This window comes from Numida meleagris, chromosome 5 (assembly GCF_002078875.1).
Source record: "Numida meleagris isolate 19003 breed g44 Domestic line chromosome 5, NumMel1.0, whole genome shotgun sequence".
NCBI classification, from domain to species: Eukaryota; Metazoa; Chordata; class Aves; order Galliformes; family Numididae; genus Numida; species Numida meleagris.
The window spans coordinates 514220-538592 of record NC_034413.1 but is presented as its reverse complement, the minus strand read 5'-3'; the positions used below and the strand labels follow the sequence as shown (position 1 = coordinate 538592).

The 24373-nt window shown below is 52.4% G+C and overlaps 1 protein-coding gene across 4 annotated transcripts in view; it reads right to left on the bottom strand.

Moving 5' to 3' along the window:
* The window catches only part of STK32C (serine/threonine kinase 32C), a 69018-nt gene that overhangs the window by 4941 nt on the left and 39704 nt on the right, over nt 1-24373 (bottom strand). For all 4 annotated transcript variants that reach the window (XR_002439386.1, XR_002439385.1, XM_021398892.1 and 1 more), the window contains 8 exons: nt 7611-7762; nt 4915-5088; nt 4352-4389; nt 2839-2928; nt 2294-2397; nt 2083-2199; nt 880-1005; nt 666-797 (listed from right to left, as the gene is read on the bottom strand). Coding sequence is in view for 2 of the 4 variants with exons in the window: in XM_021398892.1 (XP_021254567.1) it covers nt 666-797; nt 880-1005; nt 2083-2199; nt 2294-2397; nt 2839-2928; nt 4352-4389; nt 4915-5088; nt 7611-7762 (933 nt within the window). In the remaining 2 variants the exon portion in view is untranslated. The remainder of the gene's footprint in view (nt 1-665; nt 798-879; nt 1006-2082; nt 2200-2293; nt 2398-2838; nt 2929-4351; nt 4390-4914; nt 5089-7610; nt 7763-24373) is intronic.

Genomic DNA, 24373 nt, shown 5'->3' with positions numbered 1-24373 from the left:
AGCAGCCACCAGAAACTGCAGCCTCAGCAGATGAAGGAAATCACACAACTGACTGCCTCGTGGCTTTTCCTGGTGGCACGTTTCACCTGTGGCGTGCAGAGACCCTGCAGCCAGGGCCAGGCACCCACCCCATGCCAGCCTGCACAGCGAGGACGCCAGCTGAGGGTTGCGGCAGACACAACAGAAACCCTGAGCTCTCCTGGCCACAAACCCTCTTCCAGAGGCACTTCCAAGCCTGCTCATTCTGTTCTCTCCCTCCCAGCACCCGGCAGAGCCGCGAGGTCGCACAGTGACACCAGGCCACGCGCCCAAACACGGATCAGGCACAGCGGGTGCTTCTGCGTGGCCATCCCCAGCCCTCGGACAAACCATGGCACCGCAAGCCTCGTCCTCGGCTGCCGGGCAACGAGGCAGTGCTTCTCAGAAGGGCCACGAGCAGCCGGGTGGCTTTTCAGTTTTACTCTTGATCATTGTGCCCACACCTCTGCCTGTCATTTCATTTCCCTGAGCACAGATAAGAATCACACTCATGCAGAGGAACACTTGGTTGTCAGGAAGACTCCACTCGGCGTTGTGTTTCCATCACAACGCGTCCGCACGGGAAGCACCGCACAGGAACGCTGCGCCCACGGCCGGCGGCCCAGGCTGTGCCCAGCAGCACTTACGGACTGCGAGCTGTCCTTGCTGTTGTCCCGCGACTTGTTCTTCGCCAGCCTCTTCTTCTTCTTGTGCAGGGGCCTGGACTCCAGGATCATCTCCTCCAGCTCGAAGGTCGGGTCGCAGTGCAGCCGGCCCTTCTGCGGGCACACGGACACGCGGGCTCAGCCCCTCCCAGCGAAAGCTCAGAGCCCGGCTGGGGGGCGGGCCGCGGTTACTCACGTTGGGGACAAAGCCCGGCTCCAGCCGCTTCTGGCAGACGTCGCCCCAGGGCACGGCGGACAGGTACGCCGACGTCTGGATGTCGGCCAGGCAGGAGAAGCGGTGCTCGGGGTTCACCGTCAGCAGCTGCGGGACAACGGCACGGCCGTGAGCAAGGAGAGATGGAGCCGAGCGCCCCGGCCTCCGAACGCACCCGGGGACCCCGGCGGTGCCGCATCCCCTCTACTAGGGGCAACGCGTGACGTTCCGCGTAGGGGAACGGCCCGGAGCGCCGCGGCGCAGCACGGACCCAGGCACGCTCGGCAGAGGCGGGGACGGCCCCGCGGCGGCTCGCAAAGCCAGAACTCGGCTTGCCCCGGGGCCGCCCCCGGCGCTCCCCGCAGCTGCCGGCAGAGGGCGACGCGAGCCCGCCCAGCCCGCACCGCCGCGAGCGGCAGGGAGCGCGGCCCGCCCCGCACGGCGCCCGTCGCGGCCGCCCACCCCGCTGCCGGCAGAAGCGGCTGCGCCTTTCCCACGGCACAGCCGTCCGTTACTTTGCCGAGTTGTCAAGCAAATGAAGGCTGAAAGCCAGTCTCCACAACGCATCGACAGCTCTCGAGTTGCAGCAGTAACGTGAAAGCACCGTACGCGTATTAAGCTCCTCACAGTAAATGCCCCCGAACCGGACTCCTCGGCAGCGGCAGCGCAGACCCCACCGTCCCCCCCACCATCCCAGCCTCCAGCCCCTTCCCGAGGCATGAGGGCCTTACCCTCGGGTGCTGACAGAACCCCGTCTCAGCCCACGGAAGAACCTGATCGTTACACCAAAAAACAGCCCTTTCCTCGTCAGCCAGCACACCATGCATCTGACCCCTGGCCACGGCAGGGAGTTGGAGCTCGATGATCTTTAAGGTCCCTTCCAACCTGCACCATTCTATGATTCTACACTTACAGAAGTAAAAAACCATAACATACGATTCATCTGTGCTTAAACTGAGCAAAGCCATACCTAGTAAGTCCAGATTCCATTTCACACTGCTAGCACGCTGAAACACATCTGGTCAGACCTGTATGCACCACACTTTGCTCCTGCACAGCTCAGAGCACAGCAGGAACACCAGCTGTGATGTCCCTGCTCACTGCGGAGGGATTGAACTAGATGGCCTTCCAAGGTTCCTTCCAGCTCTAAGGACTCCATGATTCTGTGATTCTAAGAGCCCTCACCTTTCGTAGCAGAGCAACCATCTCCTTTGACCACGTGGATGAGTACTGAACGCTGACGGTGCTGAACAGCTGCACCAGGGACTCCACCGGGTTGTTGGAGTGGATGTCATACGGTCTCTACGGAAAGCACAGAAGGGTGAGAAGGAATTCACTTTTCTCTCTGCAGCCCATTAAGGAGACACGTTCCCAGGCCTCCGGCTCCGAAGCCTACCCAGCCACGGAGGAGTTCGTAAGCCATGATTCCTAGCGACCACCAATCCACTTCGAAGGAGTAACCCGTGCCGCCGCTCAGGAAGGAATGGAAAATCTCTGGAGCTGAACAGAGCAGAGCCACAGCACGTTATCTTTGGTGTCAGCTGGTTTCTCTTAAAATCACCCATATCATGCAGGACCGTACGTAAGCACAGTTAATGCCACCAGTGGGCGTTCAGGACAAGCCAGCAGCACAGCCGGACTCACAGAGTGCTGGGAGCACCCAGCAACCACGGACACTGAGACATGGGGACACTGGGGCACGGGGACACGGAGCTGAGGGGATGCTGGGAGCCGCCAGGACAGGCAGCGCTCCGATGGCAGTGCAGCCATTGTGGAGCTCCCCTCCTCAGCCAGCTAAGCTCTGCTGAATGACGTGGGTGCGTGCATCAATGGGCAAAATCCATTCAGTGCTCTTGTGACAGACAGGAATTAGAAGACCGCGTGCAGTGAGCATTCCTTAAAGGTAACCCACAGGCGTAACAAACAGCTATTGCTTCTTACCCATGTATGGCTTTGTTCCAGCTAGCGCAGTTGCTCTTTCACCATCCCTAATTATTGTTGCAATATTAAAATCTGTCAAGTGTGCGTGACCTGAAACAGAGACAGATGTTAGGAGGGAATTACTCGCAGCACAGAACCCCACCACACAGAGTACAGGTGTGTCACACCTGTGTGTGTCCAAGCTTTTGCTCCCAGGCAGCGGAGAGCAGGGCAGGCAGGAACCATGCCGGTCCCCCACGGGCCCCCAGGGTCCTGCAGCCTTCTGAGGACCTCGGCCCTGCCCGATGCTAGGTGCTACCTCACTGTGCTTCTGCATTTTGAATCACATATGAAACTTTACATTTTGCATGGAGGCCGCTTAAAATATCCAACTTATTCCACCCCACCTGGCCTTTCTCCTCCTTTGTTTGCGGTGCATTACAAGATTCTGAGTTTCAAACCTGGGACACGTCCAGTTTTAAATGCCAAATTCTTTACTGTTTGCAAAACTCTGGTTCAGTGTTTAACCAGTGAGTACAAACACAGGAATGCGGCAGCACTGAGCCAAGGTGCAGCACAAAAGCAGAGGAATGCGCAAAGTAACATGAAAAATACTACAACTGTTTGAGCTTACAAAGCATAAGCACTCCTAGCCCAGCCTACCTCGGGAGCTGGTAACTTACACAGCTCCAACACGTGGCCACATTGATACAACGGAACATAGAGTCAGTAAAGAAGACAAGGAAATTGTGTTAAGACACTGCCTTGTTCACGCTGATTAAAAACAACCTGTGACAGCTTGTGGATAAAAGCCGCTGAACCACGACTACAGCCACATCCCAGAGCCAAGGAGAACTGACACTGCCGAGCACAGCCAATGCAGACACATCAATCTAAAAGAAATCCTAACGCTTCCCAAACCCTAAGACTGTACGAAGAAACCACTGAGATATTTCAAGTACAGAAGAGCATCCTCTCTGTTCCTACATTCTCTGCCACCAGGGCGGGCTGACTGGGGAAGCCAGGGGCCCTGGATGGGGCAGAACCTTTTCAAGTCTTGCCAGATCAATGCAGATACAAATCACGTCCCATAGGACGTGCAGCCTGAGGCATTTGCATTCACCCTTCATACCCTGTGATATTTTCTAATCAACTGCCACACAAACGCAAGCCTTGCTCCTGGTAATCTAAAACTCGGAGGATTTGGAGCCTGCTATCCTGAGAAAGTGAGCCTTCATTTTCTGAGATTTATTACTGGAGTAGGGCTGAATATATGGGATCTCATATGCGTGCTGCCCTGCGTAGATCATCGAGAGCCAACCAACGGTGTATCAGTACTACTACCAAAAGAAGCTCCCATGAAGGTTTCCAGGCTCACTCCATCTAGCTCAGTCCAGCTCTCTTCTCACAGACAGCCTACTGCTTGTGTATTTCTCACACTTATTGCACAGAACAAGACGCACAGTATCCATGACTGTAAGGAATCTGTTCCTTGAATGAAGCAGGTGGACAAAGTGAGACACAGAGTTCCTACCTTGCTCATCCAGGAGAATGTTGTCTGGTTTTACATCTCTGCAAAGAGAAGCGAAGTTATAGCAAGCTGAAATCTCAGTCAGACGAGGGATTCACTCCACTACAAAAAAATCTGCAACTTTTTTATCTACCGAAAAATAGAAAGATAGAACCCCAAATATCCTAATACGGAACAAGTCCTTTCAGACAGATTAGAAGTGTGCTTCTCCTGGGAAAAAAAGCGGGAGCATCTGACTTGTTCAGGCATCACGTCTGAGAAATCAGTACTCTAGGAGCGAGCCCGCACTGGGAAGCCCTCCATCAGCCCAGCCCCAGCCCCAAGCCCTGCACTTTGGGCCCCTGCAAGGAGCAAGGTCTGCAGGCTGCGGCACCGCGGGCACGGTTTGTGTGCCAGACACCGCCCAGCACCCTGCCCACAGCCCACCGGAGCCGCAGCCCGCCCCAAACCCGGCCGGCAGCCCCGCAGCCCAGCAGCTCCCACAGCTGCACGCCCGCCCGGGCCTCGCACCGCAGCGCAGCCTGTGGGACGCCCTCGCTGGCAGCGCCCCAGAGCGGTACCTGTACCTGTGAATGATGTGCTGGCTGCGCAGGTAGTCCAGCGCCAGGGCCATCTCGCACAGGTACAGCCTGACCGTCTCCTCCGTGAACTGCACGTTCTGCTGCAGGTGGTAGCGCAGGTCCCCGCCGAGCAGCAGGTCCACCACCATGAACATGTCCTCCTCGTCCTGGAAGGAATACCTGCGGGGAGCGGCCGTCAGCAGCGCTCGCAGACTGAGGGCAGGATTGCTTCCTCCTGACTGCACAGCACCTCTGAAAATTTGCCAGCGTCCCCACTGTGAGCCTACGCCATCCTCGGTGTTCGCATCTCTTCAATTAAGCGGGCACCATTCGTGATGCTGTCTTGCTTTCGCTGTCCTAAGCAGTGCTTCCACAGTGAGGCAGCTGCCCACGTTAACTCCTGCTGCCTTTTGAGCACCGTCCTGCACAGGAACCCCACAGAACACCACAGAACCTCAGCAAGCAACCCCCACAGTGACACGCAGAGGCCTGGGGCCTTGGGGCTGCCCCTCCAGCACCAGAAAACCACACAGCAAATATGGGTGCTTCAGCTCCCACCACACACAGCCTCGCTGGCACCCTGCCTTGGTTCACCTGAGGCACACTGCTCCCTGCTTCAAATGTCCCATAACAAAGGTCCTGTAACAAAGGTCCCGTAACAAACCATGGAATCACAGAATGGTTTGAATTGGAAGGGACCTTCAAGGGCCATCTGGTCCAACCCCCCGCACTGAGCAGGGACACCCCCAGCTCCTGCAGGTGCTCAGAGCCCGGTCCAGCCTGACGTCCCACAGCAACCATCCCGTAACAAACTCCCCGCTACCAGCTCCCTGGAACGCAGCCCGCGGGGCTCTGCTCACAGTCATCTCCGTCACTGTGGATTTTCAGCAGTGAACAACACAACCATACCTAAAATATCCCCGCATATCCTGAAAATGAATTAGAAAATGCAAGTGCTAATTTAACCATAAAAACAGAGAAATCGATTTGTATTTACGGTAGAGTAAAACGCCTCTCTGTTTGCAGAGGATCCCGGAGGAGAGCGACAGCAGTGAGGACACGCTACAACATAGCGTCCCATGGTTATATTTGGCAACAGCGTTTCTAAGGAGAGAGCAGGCGGGGGTGTATAATGCTTATGAATCACACACTTCTCATCCTGAATGTGCGCTAATTCCAAATGCAGGAGCTGGGAAAATCTGCAAAGAGCATGTCTTCTCAAAGACTTCATCACCTGTTGGAAAACGTATCTGCGGCTGCTAAAGTGCTCAACAGCCGCCGGGGTGGAAGCGCTGCCCCCAGGACTCGGTCACGCTCCCCGGCCCCGCTGCAGCCGCTGCCTGTACCGAGCACCACGCTGCCCTCACAGGGCACAGGGCACACACAGCACGGAGCAGCCCCAGGCACAGCATCACTAAGCACGGCCACGGCAGCAATAAAAGACCACCCTCCTTCCTCTGCAGCCCGTCACCCTCTGCTCTGTGGGACCACAAGTGGTTCCCTCGCCTTGCATACATGCAACAATTGCATTCTTCTGGCTGCTAGATCCTCGCTCAAAGCCAAGCAGCAACCTTCAGATATAACGCACCACTTTTTGAATTTGGAAATGAGTTTACGTTGTGCAGGATTCCATCAAGACATCCCTGAGCTCTAAGGGGACACACTGCGCTCGGCAGCCAGCTGCTGCAGAGTTCTGTTTGCCATCAGCCGCTCTCCAGCCAAAGGCCACACACGTGGTAATCTGCAGAGATCACTGCACTTCTTTTTCAGAAGCAGATCACTGAAAATAGCCACATCCCAAAGCGCTCAGCACTAACTCAGCTGTGCGTACGCTGCCAAAAGGGACGTTCATTACTGGGCAATGCGTTAGGATGCAATTTAAAAAAAACAGCTCTCCTCAAATCAGGCTGGAAGCCACCAACTCGCTTTCATCCGTAATGCTTCTGCATGGCATCCAGCTGGGAGAGCCACGGCGACAGCGGGCAGCACAGGGCAGCTCCCACCGCCAGGAGAGCCCTGCTGCCGCACAGCCCGCTCACACGGCACAGCCTGCGCTGCCCCCAGCTCCCCCAGCAGCACGGCTCGGGGTGCAGGGCTGTGCTGGGAACAGCCGCTCCTCGAGGCTACCAGCAAACCTCTGTGAGAGCGAGTCCTTTACTCACTGTGCAGCGCACTACATACTGTATTTCTGTATTACGAAAAGTTACAAGCCAACACCACTGAAAACACTAGCTTCTTGGATTTTTCAAGCTCTCCCCGCCCAGAACACGACAGATCCCAAGTGGACTGCCAAGCACTCTGAGTCCCCATGCACAGGGGAAGGGCTCTTTCTTCAGTACTGATCATTACAGCGAGCATCACTTCGGTCACACGTGGCACACCAACACTGCAGCTCAACTGGCGAGCACCTCAGCAGGTACCTGCAGCAGCATGTGCAAGAAGGCTCCGAAGGAGAACCAACACAAAGGGTTTGATAAAACAAGACAGACTGCTCAAAAATGCTCGGTGATGTAACACTTGGATGTCTTCTGTGTGTGCGTGCTCCCTGAAAGCGTTTCACTCCCGCTGCCCGGCTCAGCAGTGCCTCCCAAGGGGGGCTGAGTGCAGAGCACCTGGGGTAGAACACAGCCCCGCAGCATGGGGAGGGGCAGGGCAGGGCAGAGGGAAAGAGAAGGGCAGGGGGAAGGGCAGAGGCCGCTCACCAGAGGTTCACCAGGAACACGTGCTCAATCTCCTGCAGGATCTCCAGCTCCCGGAACACGTTGCGGACCTCGTCCCTCTCGATGCACTGCTGCTTGTTCATGTACTTCATGGCATACATCTTCTCCGTGTCTCTCTTCTGCACAATGCACACCTGCAGCAAAAGGGAAGAAGAAAAGGTTTAGCAAAATGTTCCCTACCCTCATCTGCTGCTTGAGGCGTGAGACCAGCTCTCCCGGATGGGAAGCTCACACACACCGGGTGTACATTCCCAGCAGATTGAGTTTAACCTATTTCAGATATGGTCGTACTCAGAAAGGTCAAACAATCCATTTTGCTTTAGCTGAAAGCAATTAAAATGTAAATGGGTTAAAAATGAGGAAAACAAGAAGCACTGTGCCCGGCGCTGGGCCACGCAGGGTGCCAGCTCCACGTCCCCGCGCAGCACGGAGCCGCCAAGCACGGAGCGGGGCTCGCTGCGCTCCCAGTGCATCCTCGGTGCTGCTCCCATGTCTCTGGCTGATGATGACACTAATTATCAAGGTAGCTATTCTGAAATGAACTAATGACCATTCTACAGCTGGTATAATTATGTCTGCCCTCCTTTCATTACCAGACTGCAGTGTGCTGCGTACGCTTTCTTTGAAAAAAGAAGTCTGGCAGTTTGCTCATACAGCCTTCACTGAAACACCACTGCAAGACCCAGCCAAGGGCGGCCTGCAGCTGCTGGAGCCACAGCACCCACAGCATCTCATAGCACCCAACAGATCCCACAGCATCTCACAGCACCCACAGCGCCCCATAGATCGCACAGCGCCCGCAGCATCCTGCAGCATCCCATAGACCCCCCAGCATCTATCAGGTCCCGCAGCACCCACAGCATCCTGCAGCATCCCCGGATGGAGCAAACGTCATGGCAAGACCGGAGCTCTTCCACACTTCCAAAATGCTCTCATTAATAACAATTTGCAAGTGCTAATGGCACATAATATAATATCATCAAGGACACATTACAGCAGAAGATGACAAAATAATAGGTGGTTATCATTAGCCTGATACAAACATCCTAATTAGTGATACGATGAAATTACGGGGATTATTTTGCAGTTGCTATTGCAATGATTGCACGAGCAGAGAACCACAGATGTACACAGCTCTGTGCTGAGAGCATGCTCCAGGCTGGCTCCCACAGGGGGGCAATGGGGTCCCAGCCCTGCCTGGGGACACCGGCAGCTACAGGGAGACAAAGCACAGACAGACACACGGCACAGACACACGGCACAGACATGGGCTGAAACCCGCTGCCTGCAGCTCAAATGGGAGCAGCGAGCTGCCTGGTGCAATGCACGGCACCAGCACGATCCGACCGCTGCCTCGAGCAGACTTTAATAAGCCAAGTGAAAGTAACTGCACTTTGTAACTTCCTTGAGCAGAAAAGACCTAACGATATCCCCTTAGGACATGGGCACTCTACACGACTGATCCAAAAACAAGCCCACGAGTAACAGCAATGCAGACACCAAACAACACTATTTTCTGATTTCAGTTTGGTTCATGTTAAGGCTAGAAACACATTAATTTCTAAATCTTCTTCGTTTGTTCTGGTTTAGATTTTGACTTTCAGCATCTTTCCACACGTTGCTTTTCACATTTCTGTCATTTGCTCTCTGTTTCTCTGCAGGAAAAATGGACACCTAGCATAACAAATGAGAACGTGCTGGCAGATTCTCCTGCTCTGTAACACAGCAAGTGGTGTTCTGAAATGGGAGAGCATCACCTACGTGCAAAGAAACTCCAGTTTCAAGTACTATATAAAATTTCTGTTTTCCGGGGGAAAAAAAACGCACACATGGGAGTCAGCAGGGATGCTCTTCCTCTCACCAAGCAGCACTGCTCCGGTGCAGCTTCCCAGGAGCAGAGCACAGCGAGGTGCTGGTGCAGCTCCATGCCCCTGCGCAGCCCCACAGTGCTGGTGCAGCTCTGTGCATCCTGCTGTCCCTGCAATGCTGTCACCCAACACAGCACAAGGACAGGTGCTGGTCCCGCTCTGGCCAGGCATGGTCACTTAGGTCTTCTGTGACCAGCAGGACCTCTCCCTAACGTGTCTGTGGCTGCAGGAGTACAGCCCATGCACTGACAGGTGAGCGCACAGCACACACCTTTACCTCTCTGCTCTGTTCCTGTGGAAGCTGGGAACATCTACTGGGTAACAAGCCTGAGCGGTTTTTAAATAAGTCTTGATCCATTTTTCTAGCAGATGTACAAAGTGAAGCAACACAAGAAAGCAAAAGAAGAGGCGAGCGCGTCCTCATGCTGCACAGTGTGGTCCCTCGCTGCACAAAGGAAATTTTCAGCAGTTAAATACAGCTGTCAGGAAAAATTGTACGTAATGCTGCCAGATTTGCGATGCAGAAGGCAGGCATCAGCTGGCAGTGTATTGCTCAAGACATGGCACATAAAAGATTTAATAGACTCCCAGATACCCTGAGCATTCAGCTGCTGCCAAATGGTTTGTATACAGCTGCCTTTGCTTTTATTGCATTAAAGGCACAAAGGGGCTGGAACTTGCATTTGCTATTCAGGACATGAGATGTGCATTTAACATCTCCCATTTCGATCTCACTTTATGGGGCTGCAGACAATGACAACAGAAATTGTCATCGGAGCTGGAGCTCATCTTCGTCTGAACCCGGGGCAGCCTGGGTCTGCACCAGCAGCCCGAGCTACGGCCTTCACTCACCGCGGAGTACGAAGGGCCGCTGACCTGGATGATATAAAAAAAAAAAGAGAGAGGAAAACTGACTCCTAGCTTTGAAATACTCAGCTTAAGGTAGGCATTACCATTAAAGCACACAGCACGTGAACGTGTCTAAACGTGCAGGTGAAGGCATCAGAACCCCCTGGGTCCTCCCAGCACGGGGCTGACGGGGTCCATCACTGCCGCCCCCCCCGGGCTGCGCTGCTCCCTGCCCCGCTGCCACGCCATGCTGCGCCGCACCGTGTCCACTGCCGGAGCATTTCAGCCTCTGCTGAGCTGACAGTGTTCCAAGTTTTAAAACAAGAGACTCTCTGAAGGGCAGAGTCACTGCAGCCAGCGCTGCTGGTCTGAGTCCCGGGACCGCTCGGGCTGATGTCATTCCTCGGTGCCCTGCTCCCCTGCGCTGCCCAGCGAGCTGCAGCTTCCCAGGGTGACTTCTATTTCCCACCTAACCATGGTGCATGCTGGAATGGAATGGAGCACAGCCCTTTGGGTGCCTTGTGGTGCCCGGGCGACACGAGACATTATTTTTTGCGGGAAGACTTCTGTTGTTGTTGCTGTTATTCCAGGATACTTCCTTTCCCCGATCCTCTGGATTTTTGCTGCTCTGCACGTTTTTCAGTTCAACTTGCTATCTTTTACGCAGGCAGGCTTTGCCTTTTCTCCTTCAGAAATTCAATAACTTTTTCCTGCTGATCCTGAGCGAATCCAGCGGGCTGAAATCCCCACTCGGGTGGAAAGTCATCTAATCATTTAATAGTGTGTCCTGTCTTATCTCAAGCTAATTATAATGGAATAGCACAATTTGTCCGTGGGCTCAGACAAAAGCAAGTACTTTGCATTCTGGGCACTACCCGTGAAGCAGATGAGTACTTGAGATTGCTTGTTCTCGGCTACACAAAGATTATTTTTTCTTCTGCTGATGCAGATGTCAATTCAAGGCACTCGTGAACCGTCTGCAGGACATCACTGCCATGTCTGATGCAAACGCCCACAGCTGGGTCCACGCCATCTTCCTTCTGCTCTGGGCATGGGAGCAGTACGGTATCTTCTAGAGCCTCTCAGTGGGCTTTTGTTTTTGACGGACCAGAAAATGCACTATAAACCTTTCACAGAAATGTCACAGGATTCGGCTGAGGGCGATCAGGAAGTTTCAGGGTGCAAACCTGGATTTTGCTTATTTTGTCAATGCTTGGCACTAGCAAGCACTACACACTAACATCAAACATCTTAATCCCATATGAAAGTGAACCACAGGAGGACACTGCTCTGGCTTGTAAAACGCTTATTCAGAGCGGTTACACCTGATCCAAATACACTGATTCATATTTCAGTTCCTGCTGACTTCCCTTGGGGATTATGTCTGGGCTCTTAGACACACAAAATATCCTATTAGGCATTCAGATGGTTAAGAAAATCCTGACATTTCCCACTCTGCAGAGATGAGAAGTGCTGCAATTACACGTGGGCATTCTGGAGCAATGCAGTGATCCGCAGGCAGCGCTCAGCTGACCCCAGCTGCACCCTCCAAGCACTGGTCACCTGCAGCTGCAGGTTTCTGCTCTCAGAAATAATGCTAACCTGATGAAGTCATGAGGAAACAACACGAGCAAAAGCACTACTAGAATTTGGTTCTTAACTTTTACCAACTAAGAAAATATCAGCAAGTAGCAGGACCTCCCCAAAAAGCAGCATCCCCAATGCTGCCACTCCCTGTCACATTGCTCGAGGGCACGCATGGAGGTCCCCACACAGTGACTGCAGGCAGCGAAGGCCATCAGCACAGATATTCCAGTACATAGACCTTCCAGCACAGGGCCTTTCCAACACACAGACTTTCCAACACCTGGACCTTCCAACCATAGCCATTCCAATGCACGGATCTTCCACTGTATGGTCATGCCAACAGACAGACCTTCCAACGTACGGTCATTCCAATATACAGGCCCCATAAATGAAGAGCTACAAGTATGGCTCTACATCAACAGCTGAAACCATAATGTTGCCAATTATATTTAAAAAATGAAAGTCAATTTTCAGCTGATACGAGGAAAGTAATTGCAAGGGATTACATCACTTTGAAGGGAAACCAGAGACATCCGACGTGGCCACAGCATCACAGCTGCACAGTAGGCAGCATCAGTTACCCTGTTATTGAAAACCAATCTTCATATCCATTTTGTATTATGATGGCACGGATGGTAATTGAAATACAATCTTCCTCTGGTAATTAACATCATTTGTAATTAAAAAGATAATGTTAATTTGTTCTACACTTCCAATAAATGTAAAGGATAAAACTTTCCAATCAAATTTTCTTCTGGCACGGCAAGATAACAAAGCCTAGAGCCGTCTTCCAGGTATATTTGCGGTGACACAATTAAAGCACCAAGCACACAACCCACGGCAAGCAGCGGGACAGAGCAACACTGCAGTGCTGGAAGCACGGGGCCCAGGCCCTGCTGCCCAGAGCGGGGGGAGCTGAGCAGCCCCACGCCCACCGACCCGGGGAGCTGCAGCTCGGGGTGGGCTCCTCGCGCTGGACGGGCTGAGATGTGGCCAGGCTGGGTGCTGCCACGAACGCAAACAGACTTTAGAACAACCAAAAGCCCTCACTACCTTCATTATGCAGCTTGTTTATCTGGAACTTTGTTCTGGGAACAGTTTTGACAATAGTGTCTCTGGCGGTGTTTTACCCAACCATTATCTCCAGCACACAAAGCCCCATTTAAAAGAATGGGACACCTGCAGCCGTGATCCCAGAGGCAATCTGCATAGCAACCTCCTGCACTGTGCAATGCTGACAACACTCACTGCACAGTGACACAACCCTGGCTGCACAGTGACACAACCCTCCCATGGCTGTGCTCCCGGCGCTGGCTCAGGCAGAGCCCTGGCTCGCTGCTGCTGCGCTCACGTCAGGCCCCGGTGGGACGCGGTGCTCACAGAAGGGGACACACGGCACAAACTGGTCCTTCTGCTGCACTCAGGTGCTGTCTGTGAACCCCCCTGTTTTCAGGCCGGCCTTCAGCAGGGGAGCTGTGCCCTGCACGCCGCAGCACCCTAACGCAGCACCCAGCAGCTCTTATGCTGCTGACAGCTTCAGCCAGCTGGGACTGCGTTACAGCTGCATCTCAATAACGGCAGTATGTTAATAAGAGCCTCCCCTTCGGGGGCAAAGGTCAAAATCAGAACGCATTTACTCAGGTATAAGAGAAATTAAAAGGTATGAAGTTGCAATGAATGGAAAAAGCCTACGATCCCCAGAGACATGCCGTAAGCACAGGGCTGGCAGCTGAACACATCTGCTCTCACGCCCTCACCCTAAGAGCTGATTTTATTTTCTATTCCAAACACCTCACCACATTTTACTCCCGAAGATCTTCCTCTCAGAGCCTTACGATTTTGCTTTTTCCCTGCTGAAAGTTATGCTTTATCACAAGATGGATGAAGGACCGGTGTGCCAGAACACCATAAATCATTAAAACCTCTTTAATTCAGCACCGCTGCTTGCTCCAGCCAAGCTGTAACGGTAGCTGATAAAACTTTTATTCACAGCAAGCCTGCCGCTGCTTTCAGGTCACGTCAACACTCCCATTAAAAATCCCTGTCTCAGTTGCTTATGATAGAGATGAAAACCTCATCTGACCTAAAATAAAAAGCTCTGCGCAGGACAGGGCCTCAGTGCACCTGCCCCACGCTGCTAGCTTCAGTTTGTGGTCCTAAGAACGTGCCTATGTTCTTACCTTGTGCAAGTCTGCAGAACTGATGGACCCCGCCTCGGAGCAGGGCCAGCCCTCTGTGTGCCGGGGAAAGCTGGGCAAGTGCTCAAAGCTGGGCTTGCACACTTGTTTTTTTTTCCCAAATGAACCTTATTCCTATCTTGCTGTTGACATAAATAACATCTGAACTAACACAGCCAGCACATGAAAAACACCTCAGGAAAAGCTCTCCTTGCCGGCTCCTGCACTGAGCAAGTCAGGAGCAGAGGTCTTCCCAGCTGCAACTATCACGGGATTGTTCCCAGCTTCCCTGTAAGGCTTCACAGAGGGGCAACGCAGACGTCATCTGCAAGCTATGGATCCTGCAATTTAAAGCTGTTTTAGATGGCTCAGATTAGGCACTTCCTTTTCATGTTACACTGAGGAAATAGCATCCAGTCAGATATTAAACAGATGTCTCTATAATCGAGTTTGGGGTACGGGTGATTATCTGACGCACAGCTCCAAAACATCCGGAGGCCTCCATGCCTCCTGAGGGACATGGATCCAAACATACAAGGAAAAGCTAAGGACGTGACAGCACAGGTACCAAGGAACCAGAAAAGCAGCACTTGCTTTACACTTGCTTTCTGCTTTGTCTTTTTTACCCACCTCTCCCCTCCTGCACACCTGCTCTATGGTTTCATGGACAGAAATCACAGACAGATATCCCCAAATATGGTGTCTTTACTAAACATTAAAGCAACACGTAGGCAGCGTGCTCCTCTGGTTACAGCATCAAACACGGGCCCTTGGTGCACCACGGTCCAGCCCTGCAGACACTTACCTGGGCGTCTCACAGCAGATGGGAGCTGTGTTTTCCATCGCTGAGAGAGCGAGGAGGACACAGGGGAGCTGTGCTTTGGGGCTGCCCTCCAGAAACCTGACAGGGCCCAGAGTTCTGCACAGCTTTCACCGCTCTCATCTCCCTGCTAGGATTTGCTGGTTTTGATTTTATACGAAGAATAATGGTGAAAAGTCACATCAACCTGCAGGAAAACCCCTGAAGACAGAGAGACTCTTCTTTCTGTCTTTTGGATGTGCCCATCCTGGAGCCATCGTTTACTCCAGGACGGAGCAATCCACAGATTTCTGTGGGGATCAGGGCTCCTGCATGTACCTCCAGTCCGCAACTCTGCTCGGAATAACAAATGAAAAGTACATCCTCCCATGGCCGGTCTGCATTTTGAGTCGAGCTTTATATTTGAAATCATCTCTCATTACGGCCATAATTAGATCTGTGATGGTTTATATGCCGGTCAAAGAGGCAGACAAGATGATTTTTTTAGTTACATATTTGATAAAACCTGGGAGCAGACAGAAATCTAATTACTTCCAATGAAGAATGGAGGGCTTTATTTAATCTCCGAACATAAATTAATGCTGAAGCTATTCCCTATCCCAAGGCAAAAACGCTCCCTGTGCTGTTTGGAGAACCCTCCCCACTCACCTTGAAGAGGCGCTGCCAGGCAGCAGCACCGTGAGCATCGTGCCTGTGTGCCCTGCAGCGTGCCCAGGGCACCAGGGCCGAGCTTCCCAGCCAAGCAGGTGGCAGCGCTTGTGCTCCAAGTGCAGACCTTTCAGGAGGGAGCTAATGAAACGTGCATCCGGACGCTTAACGTGGCATAGGCAGGAGCTCGCTTCATTGCGCTGATGTGTTTATCACCAAATTCCTACAAGAGATCTGCCCTGGGAGACATCTCCCCTCGCAAGGCTCCTCTGTGCTGGAAGGCAGAGCAGCAGGCATGCGGGATCGCACGCAACTGCTCAAGCTACCACACTGCAGATGCTGGCACCTACAATGCCAGCAAACTGTGAGAAGTTCCCAACAGGAGGTGAGCAAAGCTCACTTCAGTTCATTAAAACCAGCCGACGTGCCAACGCTATATGAAAACCTCCCAGATTTTGACACCGGGTGTCAGGGCTGCCAACTGGTAGCCAGAAATCAGAGTACGTGCAAACAAGCGCTGCCTGACAGCAAGTACCTCCATGTGCACACTGCGTGCTACACCAAGCAGTAATTATTCCATCAATTGCAGGTCTGGAGCCAGTAACTTGGCAGGACAGACATTTGGGCAGGTTATAGCCCCATCTGTTCAGAGCTGCCTTACACTATTGCATTAAAATCCCCAGTACCTCTCCCTTGTGAAAAAAGAACAGCTCAAAGCCAGAGCTCGCAGGGTCTGACCAGACGCAGCTTGACTCTCCCACCGTGCAGCACTCTCAGCACAAAGCTGCTGCAGGGCCCCACCAGAGAACACACGACCAAACTATCACAGTGCACAACAGAAAAAGTCTCGGTGGGCAAACACCATTTTGGAAGGGAGAGGAGTAATGACGACGGGTGGTTCAGTCTGTTTGCTGGCCCTTCCTTTAGGAAAAGCCAACACGAAGAGCAGGGCAGTCCCCTGAGATAATGCCTGCCCAGGCAGCCCCTGCCCTGCCCACACAGCTCAGCACCCCGAGCCCTACTGGCCAGGAGCCTCCCTCCCACCACGGCCCTGTCCCGCTGCCTGCAGCGTGCTGTGTGCCCTGCTAGGCGGCTGCAGGCCGGCTGACCGAGCTGCCCTGTGCGGGCAGTGCCAGCCAGGCACGGAGCCGCTGCTCCTGCTGCCGCCTCATGCAGCCCCGTGGGGGTCTTGGTCAGCAGCAGTGCAGGGAGCCTGCAGCCCCACGGGAACAAGCTGGCGCTGCTGAGGGGCACAGTGCTTCCCACAGCCTTCCTCCTGAGCCTGCCCGATGGTATTTCATTGTACCAAATCACCAAAGCTCAGAAACATGCTTCCTGCACGCAACAGCGGAGAAGAGGATCTACCTACTGCAGCTTCCCACCAGGCACTTAGTGGAGCGTTTTTAATTAGCGGATCTTTTACGCTTCCACTAATTAATCCTGCCGATATTCACCTTCCCTCGGTGCCCATCGCGCATCCCCTGAGCGGCGCGCCCCGCACAGCCCTGCTGGCAGCAGCACGGAGCCGAGCTGTGTGCCCCGTGCTGCAGCACGACACGGCACCTCTGCCAGCACCGCAGCTCGGGCACGAGCTCACGGCTCAGCACTGCTGACAACAGAGCTCCCCATGTCTTCCTAATGGCACCCGGCGAGCCGGCAGCTGCTGAGAATGGGCTGGGTGCTCTTCAGTCCTCAGCACGGGCTGCTGAACTGCACCATTGGCTGAAGGTGTTTTGTAGAAATGTGGGGTACTTTTAAAAATAACTTTTAGATCAAAAGTAGTACCGTAACACAATGATCTTACCGCCAGTCTGCGAGGGAATGGTGGCGATCACAAAGATTCCTGGTGGATTCTGTACATAAATAGTAACCAAAGTGGTGGTGAGAGCGATGCTCGCCTTTTTGATCTTTTAAACATTTAATGTGCGTACAGTGCAGATGTATACTGAAGAAGGTAAAATCCTGACCAGACAGAAAAAATATCCTTCACCAGAACTCTGATGTATCTACAACACTGAAACCGTACAGAACATAAGAAGAACACATTTACAGCTATGAGAGCCTCAGCACAGTTTAGATCTTGGTTCAGAGAAGGGAATCTCCCATTTGTGTGGAAAAGAAAACTGCTAAATTTTGAATTCATGAATGTTCTCATTCTTAATCTTTAAATTTTCAGAGACTACAGAAGCAGTCAATAACGGTGCTATCCACATTCTAGAAATGAACACACCCAGACACTGCCCGCAGTAACGACTCACGGGGCACCGCAGCGGGATGCTGTCCGAATCACTGTGGTAGACACTGCAGTACAGAATTCCAGACCTCTTCCTCCACACAGCTGCCAACAAATGTGAATAAAACCCGACCTGTCACTTCTTGGACCGCGCTGTGTGCACACACAGCTCAGTGCTCCTCATCTCCCTGCCTCTGTGACAGCAGGTCATCTCCAAACTTCTTCGCCCCAGCTTGTCTTGGGCACTAAGATGGCTGAAGTGCTGCTGTTAATGATCATGTTCCTTCACATTTTTTTCAGTGAGTTGTCCTGACTCACATCTCTTAGAACTTACTGCACAATGTGAACCTAACATTATCAGCTACGTGGTGCTTCCTCTGAGATGCCCTTTGACATGAAAGATCACCAAATTAGGCGTTTTGCTATTACAAAAACATAAAAACAGCAATATGAAGATGAAAATAATTGTCTATATTGGCACAGAACGCCCTGAAACCAGTGCTGAATCAGAACACCTTGAAACTGTCTGACCCAATCTAGAGAAAGAGAAAACACGGGGCCGGTAGCACAGGGACTGCCTCCTGGGACCAGGCCTCCCCTTCCCAGCAGAGCTGCAATCTCTCTTTCAGATACCAATCCATGCTGGAAAAACTGACTGTGCTGGGCTGAACTCACCAGTTATCAGAAGGCATCCAGGCAAACATCAGGCTTCTGAGACACTGCAGAGAGCAGCACCCACCTGCTGCTGGCAGAACATCAACCTTCGTGCAACACACGCGGTGCTGGTTTCCGTGAACGTCTCCCCATGAAGCAGGTGACCCCTCCATGTAAGAGGGGTACATTTTTCAGGTAACTCTTTCCAGGCACAGTGAGGATGAAAACACTTTTGGAAACACCCGGGATGCTGCAGTTGGACAGTTCCAGGCACTTCCTGGCCCCACACACGACGGTCCCCATGCACTGCACCAAGAGCTGTGCTGTGCGGATGGGAGCACTCGAGGCACAGTCGGACACACGGGGCTTGGTTCAGCCAGACCACTGCCCACACAGCAAGGGAGAACCCCAAAGACCCACCCGTAGTTACACCAAACAACTTCAGGATCCCCAGATATTTTAAGGAATGTGGCCAGATGCAATGCCTTACAGCCAGATACACAGGACAGAGGCTACCCAGCCGGACCGCCGTGATGAACTGCACAGCTTTTCTAACACAAGTAGGTAGGGAGGCTGAGAGGCTCATTTGCTTCCCATGGAATGAGAGTTCGAAATAAAGACTGCCTGGAGAAACACAGACCATCTATGAGGGTTCCTCTCATGCCAGCACCATATCCTGCTCTTTTAAAGGACACGTGTCTCCGCAGGGGAGCTGGCACACTGCACAGTTTAAGGAACAGCACGTAGTTCCAGCTGTGATCTTGGTGCTTCCTCCTGTTGGGGCCAATGACAAAAGGAAGGCAGCCTCCAACAAACATCACGAGCTCTGTGTGCATGCATGTATATGCAAACATATACATACGCACATATCTATCTTCTGTCTCTCTTCTATCCATCACTGCTCTCCAGTACAATCCAGTTCCACAGCTCTGGCTAAGACAGAAAAAATCCAACCTTACTTTCTAGTTTCTGCTCCGTAACAGCAAAGTGGGACCTCTTACAGCATCACTGCTGCTGTGAGCTGGAACTGACGGACAGCGTGGGGACAAGGACCCAGCAGCCCTGCGGCGCAGGGACACAGGAGGCACTCCGAGGCTGAGGGTCCCCAAACATGTTCTCCTTCAGTGCACCTCCAGACCCATAAAAGACTGGAAAACAGACAGTTTCAAAGGGAAGCAGGAGAACTGGAGGAATCAAAGCACACAGTGGGGTAATGCCTTCTAGGGACTGCAGCTGGTGAGATGCTCCTGCCCTGGGGCACAAGCTCCTGCTGCACCTCCTGCTCTGCTCCGCAGAGCTCTGACTGCAGCAGCGTTACCTATTATCTGTCATCACAAGGGCAGTTCCTGTGTTAACTTCCTCGTGTTACGCTTCATTGCTGACACACGGAAAATCCCAGTTACTGTTACTGGCTTGTGGGCAGACCCTGTACTCACTGCTGCAAAAACAGAACAGAACCATACCCACTGCAGCTTCTCTATGTCTGCACGATTAGTGTGAGAAACAGATTTGCTTCTAGGCGGTGCACACACGCTGAAACGGGAGGCCGTGCATGTCAGACTGAGCTCTGCCCCAGCCCACCAGTAGAAATGCATCACAAGAAGCCAGGGAGCAAGCCTCGCTCCGCAGCCATCACTGCCTGGGATGACAAGGCAGGGACACCCCATCATCCCCGGGGTAAATACAGACAATATTTACCTTAATGAACTATTATTGGAGTGATTAGGGAATATTTGCTGTATCATACTCACACATTCAAAATTTCCTAAGAGCACCAGGTACTGTTAAATATCGCTTATGACACGGAGAGGTTCGTAATTGGATTGTCCAACCACTGGCATGAACAGAACATCCCAAACCCATAAGCTGCTGCTTCTAAGGACTTGCAGATGATCTGGACATCCAATTTAGCTTCAACTTAATTGTTGCCAAATCCTGCATCTGACGCTGAAACATCCCATGCTCTTGGTACAATTAACGAGCGTGTGGGGGTGTGCTGCATGATGGCTTGTCAGAACACAGAGAAGATCCAAATGCTCACCATATTTAAGCCACTGAGAGATTTATAATTAAAATGAGCAAAGCAGGGCACTTTTTTTTTTTTTTTACTTCAAAACAAGACCTTTTAAAGTTGGCCACGTTAGATGGCAGCCTGCATGCAACTTAGACTGGAGGGGCAGAAGACATTATTAGAATTCACTATTGAAAAAAGTCCCAGGTAGGAGGTAGGAAGAATTTAACCAGGGATAGTTATTTCACCTTGATGGAAACAGTGCCATGCACGTGACAAGTAATTTCAGTGCAGACGAGCCACAGCAAGCATCCCGCACCCTGGTCTGGGTGCCCTCACACTGCTGCTCCTGCGTGCAGGTTGAGGGGATCAGAGTCAGAGTCATTCAGTTGGAAAAGCCCTCAGAGACCCACAACCCCACCCCCCCACTGTGCCCCACTGCCCACGTCCCTCAGTGCCACATCCCCGCAGGTCTGAACACCTCCAGGGACAGGGACTCCTCACCGCTCTGCAGCTGTGCCAGCGCCTGGCCGCTCTTTCAGCAGTTTTCCTTACATCCAACCTGAACCTCCTCCAGCTCAACTCGGACCTCTGGGAACCCAACAGAGCCAGGCACACGTGGAGATGCCACCAGCAGAGCTGCCACAGGACACTCGTTTGTCCTGAGCATGCAGAGGGCTGCAGCCCCACAAGGCTGCTCGAGCAGCACCCTCAGACAGTCCTCACTGGCAGTGCCAGGCTGCACAGAGCCAAACGATGACAGCTGCAGGGAGCGACCAACAGAAATAGAACTGTCCCCAGAGCGGACACACAGCACGGGAGATGGATGGAGGAGGAGACCACAGATGAGAGCTAAAGGTTCAGACAAGTCTGGGCAGAGACAAGGAGGCAAAAGCAAAGCAGGCACAGCAGGAGGCAGAGTGCTGTGCTGAAGGGCCCAGCCTGCGCTCCTAAGCCGTCAGCATTTGCTTGGATTTGATGGAGTAAACCTAGCAAGCACAGTAACTAAAGATACATTTTGTTTTCATTTAATGGTAGATATTTTAAAAATCTGCAATTGCAAGTGACAGTTTATCATGCCACCAACACACGGCACAGGCGGAGCTGGCATGCTGGAGCCACCAGGAGGGCTGTGCTGCTTGGAGCTGTGCATCCCCCAGACACACCGTGCCCCAGCTGTGTCACGCAGCCGCTCCACGCGCTGCTGGTCGATGCCAGCATCAGGGACATGGCTGCTGCACGCAGCCCCGACTCGGGCTTTCCCACAGAGGAGCTCTCCTAGGAACTGCATTACAACGCAGGCTCGTGCCACCAGGGATCAAGCCTGCTAGCCTAGCTCATGGCTTCATGAATTAAACATTTGTTAAGATGACGAGGATATGTGGCTTTTTCATACTTGCTCCTATTGACTTAGAACTGTTGGCCAGTTTCAGCCAGATTTCACAGAGGAAGGGTCATCTTGAAGATACAGCAGTTCCTCTCAGCTCTTGAAGAGCAACGAGACAACACAAATGACAGACCCAGGAGAGGAGGGCTCCATCAGTAATTAACCCATCCTATTAGGCACTATGGAATTTTCATGAATGCATCGTACCAAGTCAGGGCTTGCTGCTTTGTCTTAATAAAGACAGGCTTTGTTCCGGCAGTAAGATGCTCAATCTTCTCCAGTGCCGGAGCAGTTTGATAAGAAAAGACAACAGAAGAAAGAGACAAAACTGCAGGAGAGGTGTAAGCAGGCGCTTTCCACAACAACGCTGCGAGCCCAACACTGAGCATGCCTACCAAGCGCTGGGGAGTGAACCGGATGAAAGCATCCCAGGGGTTATCCTCAGCCCACCAGGGAGACAGATGAGCTCATGCACAAATTTTAGTCTCGGCTGTGCACATGATGTGCAGTACGTTTCCCAGCTACCAGAGCCCAGAAAGCAGCATCAGTGCAGCACACTCTGCCTGTGCCCTTCATTGCCTTGGGGTGGGAAGCGAAGAGGAAGGTGTGGGAGCAGACACATGCAGTCGAGAACAAGCAGAGGGAGTCACGAGTACTGCCCCAGAAAAGTCATCCTCACCTCATTAAGAGGCTTCAGCAAAACAGACAGGACGCTTCCCTGAGACATGATGTAATGAATCAGCGGACAAATGGGAGCGAGCTCAGGGTCAGACCCTACCTGAGAACAGGCACTGTGTTTGAGTGCCACGATTTACAAGCAGCACCACATTTCCCCCAAGCGAGCAGCAAACAGGACTCAGGAGAACAGTCAGCTCCCAGCAGCTGCTGCTCGCACAGCTTGGCCGGGCACAGGCCAGGGGCACACAGCTGGGCACAGCACTCCGCTGGGGGGGGCTCTGCCAGTCCCCAGCCCTGCTGCTGGTGGCAGCGTCGATCCCACCTCCCTCCCACCCAGGATGACTCACCTCCGGGAATGCTGGGGGCTGGAACAAACCCCAGGTGGCTTCTAACGCCAGCATTAATTAGCGACTTGGTACATACTGATGACAAAGGGGGTAGCTTCTACTGTGAATCACTGTCCTGCGAAGCCTGATCTTTCAGACACCCCAGACGTGTCCTCAGTGAGGTATGCCATCATGACCCAGACTCGTTTCAGATGACATTATTGTTCATTTCTTCGTTCAGAATCACTTGACAGCATTTTCCACTCTGCGCTGAGCCGCACTCCTGGCCGTGCTCCTGGAGCGGGGGGACCTGGACCTCCTTCTCTCCACCCGTAGGCTGCTTGGCTTCACGAGTCTTCATTCCAGCACGGAGCAGGTCAGATGCAGTGGGAAAGCAGAGCCCAAAGCAGCCAGGGCCGCGGCGGGGCAGTGAGAGGGGCAAGCCCTCGGGGGGGGGGTCCTACGGTGCGCCAGGACCACCAGGCCTCACGCTGCCCATCACTGCTCCTCCCAGCTTCAACCCCCAACTTCCAACAGCAGACAAAGACGGATACGCTTTTATTTCCTCACAGTAGTAAAGTGAAAATAATGAATTTCCCATAACCTCAGTTCTTTCATCCTTGGCAAAAAATAAAAAAAAAAAAAAAGAAAGCAGCTGATTCAGAGCACGTATGGAAGCTCAGATAAAGGAAACCTTGGGGAGAATAATCCGTCGTTCTGCCTCCTGGCTCAAACTGAAAAGACTTGACCCAGGAAAGGTCAGCATCTCAAAGGGAGATGTCAAGGCACCTACAATGCAACTAATGCCTCCAAGACTTCCAAGCCTCACGGTGCCTAATGCTTGGAGCGAGTTCCCCGTTAGCACAGTAGTTTGTAACGTGCACCCAGTTCTGGAAATCCCTTCCAAGCTTTGGCTTCTCTGGTCACCACCCAGTGAAACGGCAGCAACCTCCGCTGCACGAGTAGGGCTGCGCTACGGGAGAGACACAGCACTCCTATAAAACAACTGTGAATTAAGGAAGATGATCTCTGATATGTATGGAAAATACTAGAAATTTGCTATTTTGAGCAAGGAATTGAGCATGACCTTTAGCTGATTAATAGTATCTTAATGATGATTAAGATGTTCCGTAGGATACAAAAAATGGGCCATTTTTTGCAGACAACTCAGAGACACAGTTCAGGGACTCTGCAGTCTGCAAAGGCAATCTCTGAGCTCCCCTTTGCTTCACCCGCAGATTTCAAAAAACAGCTTTCAGATAGGTAGTTCCACATTTTCCATAATTAAATGTGAGTTTCAAATGACTTGGTAAATGCAAAAAGCTTTTCTCAGTATCAAAGGAAAATTTATCATATTGACATAATTATCCAGAAAGATGACAGATGAATCATTTCAGCATTTTGTTGAAATGATATACAGCTCTGATGGCTGATAGACTGCGATGCTGTAAACTTAGTCTTTCTTTAACATAAACAGAAACGGAAGCCGCCGTGATGCTCTCTTCAA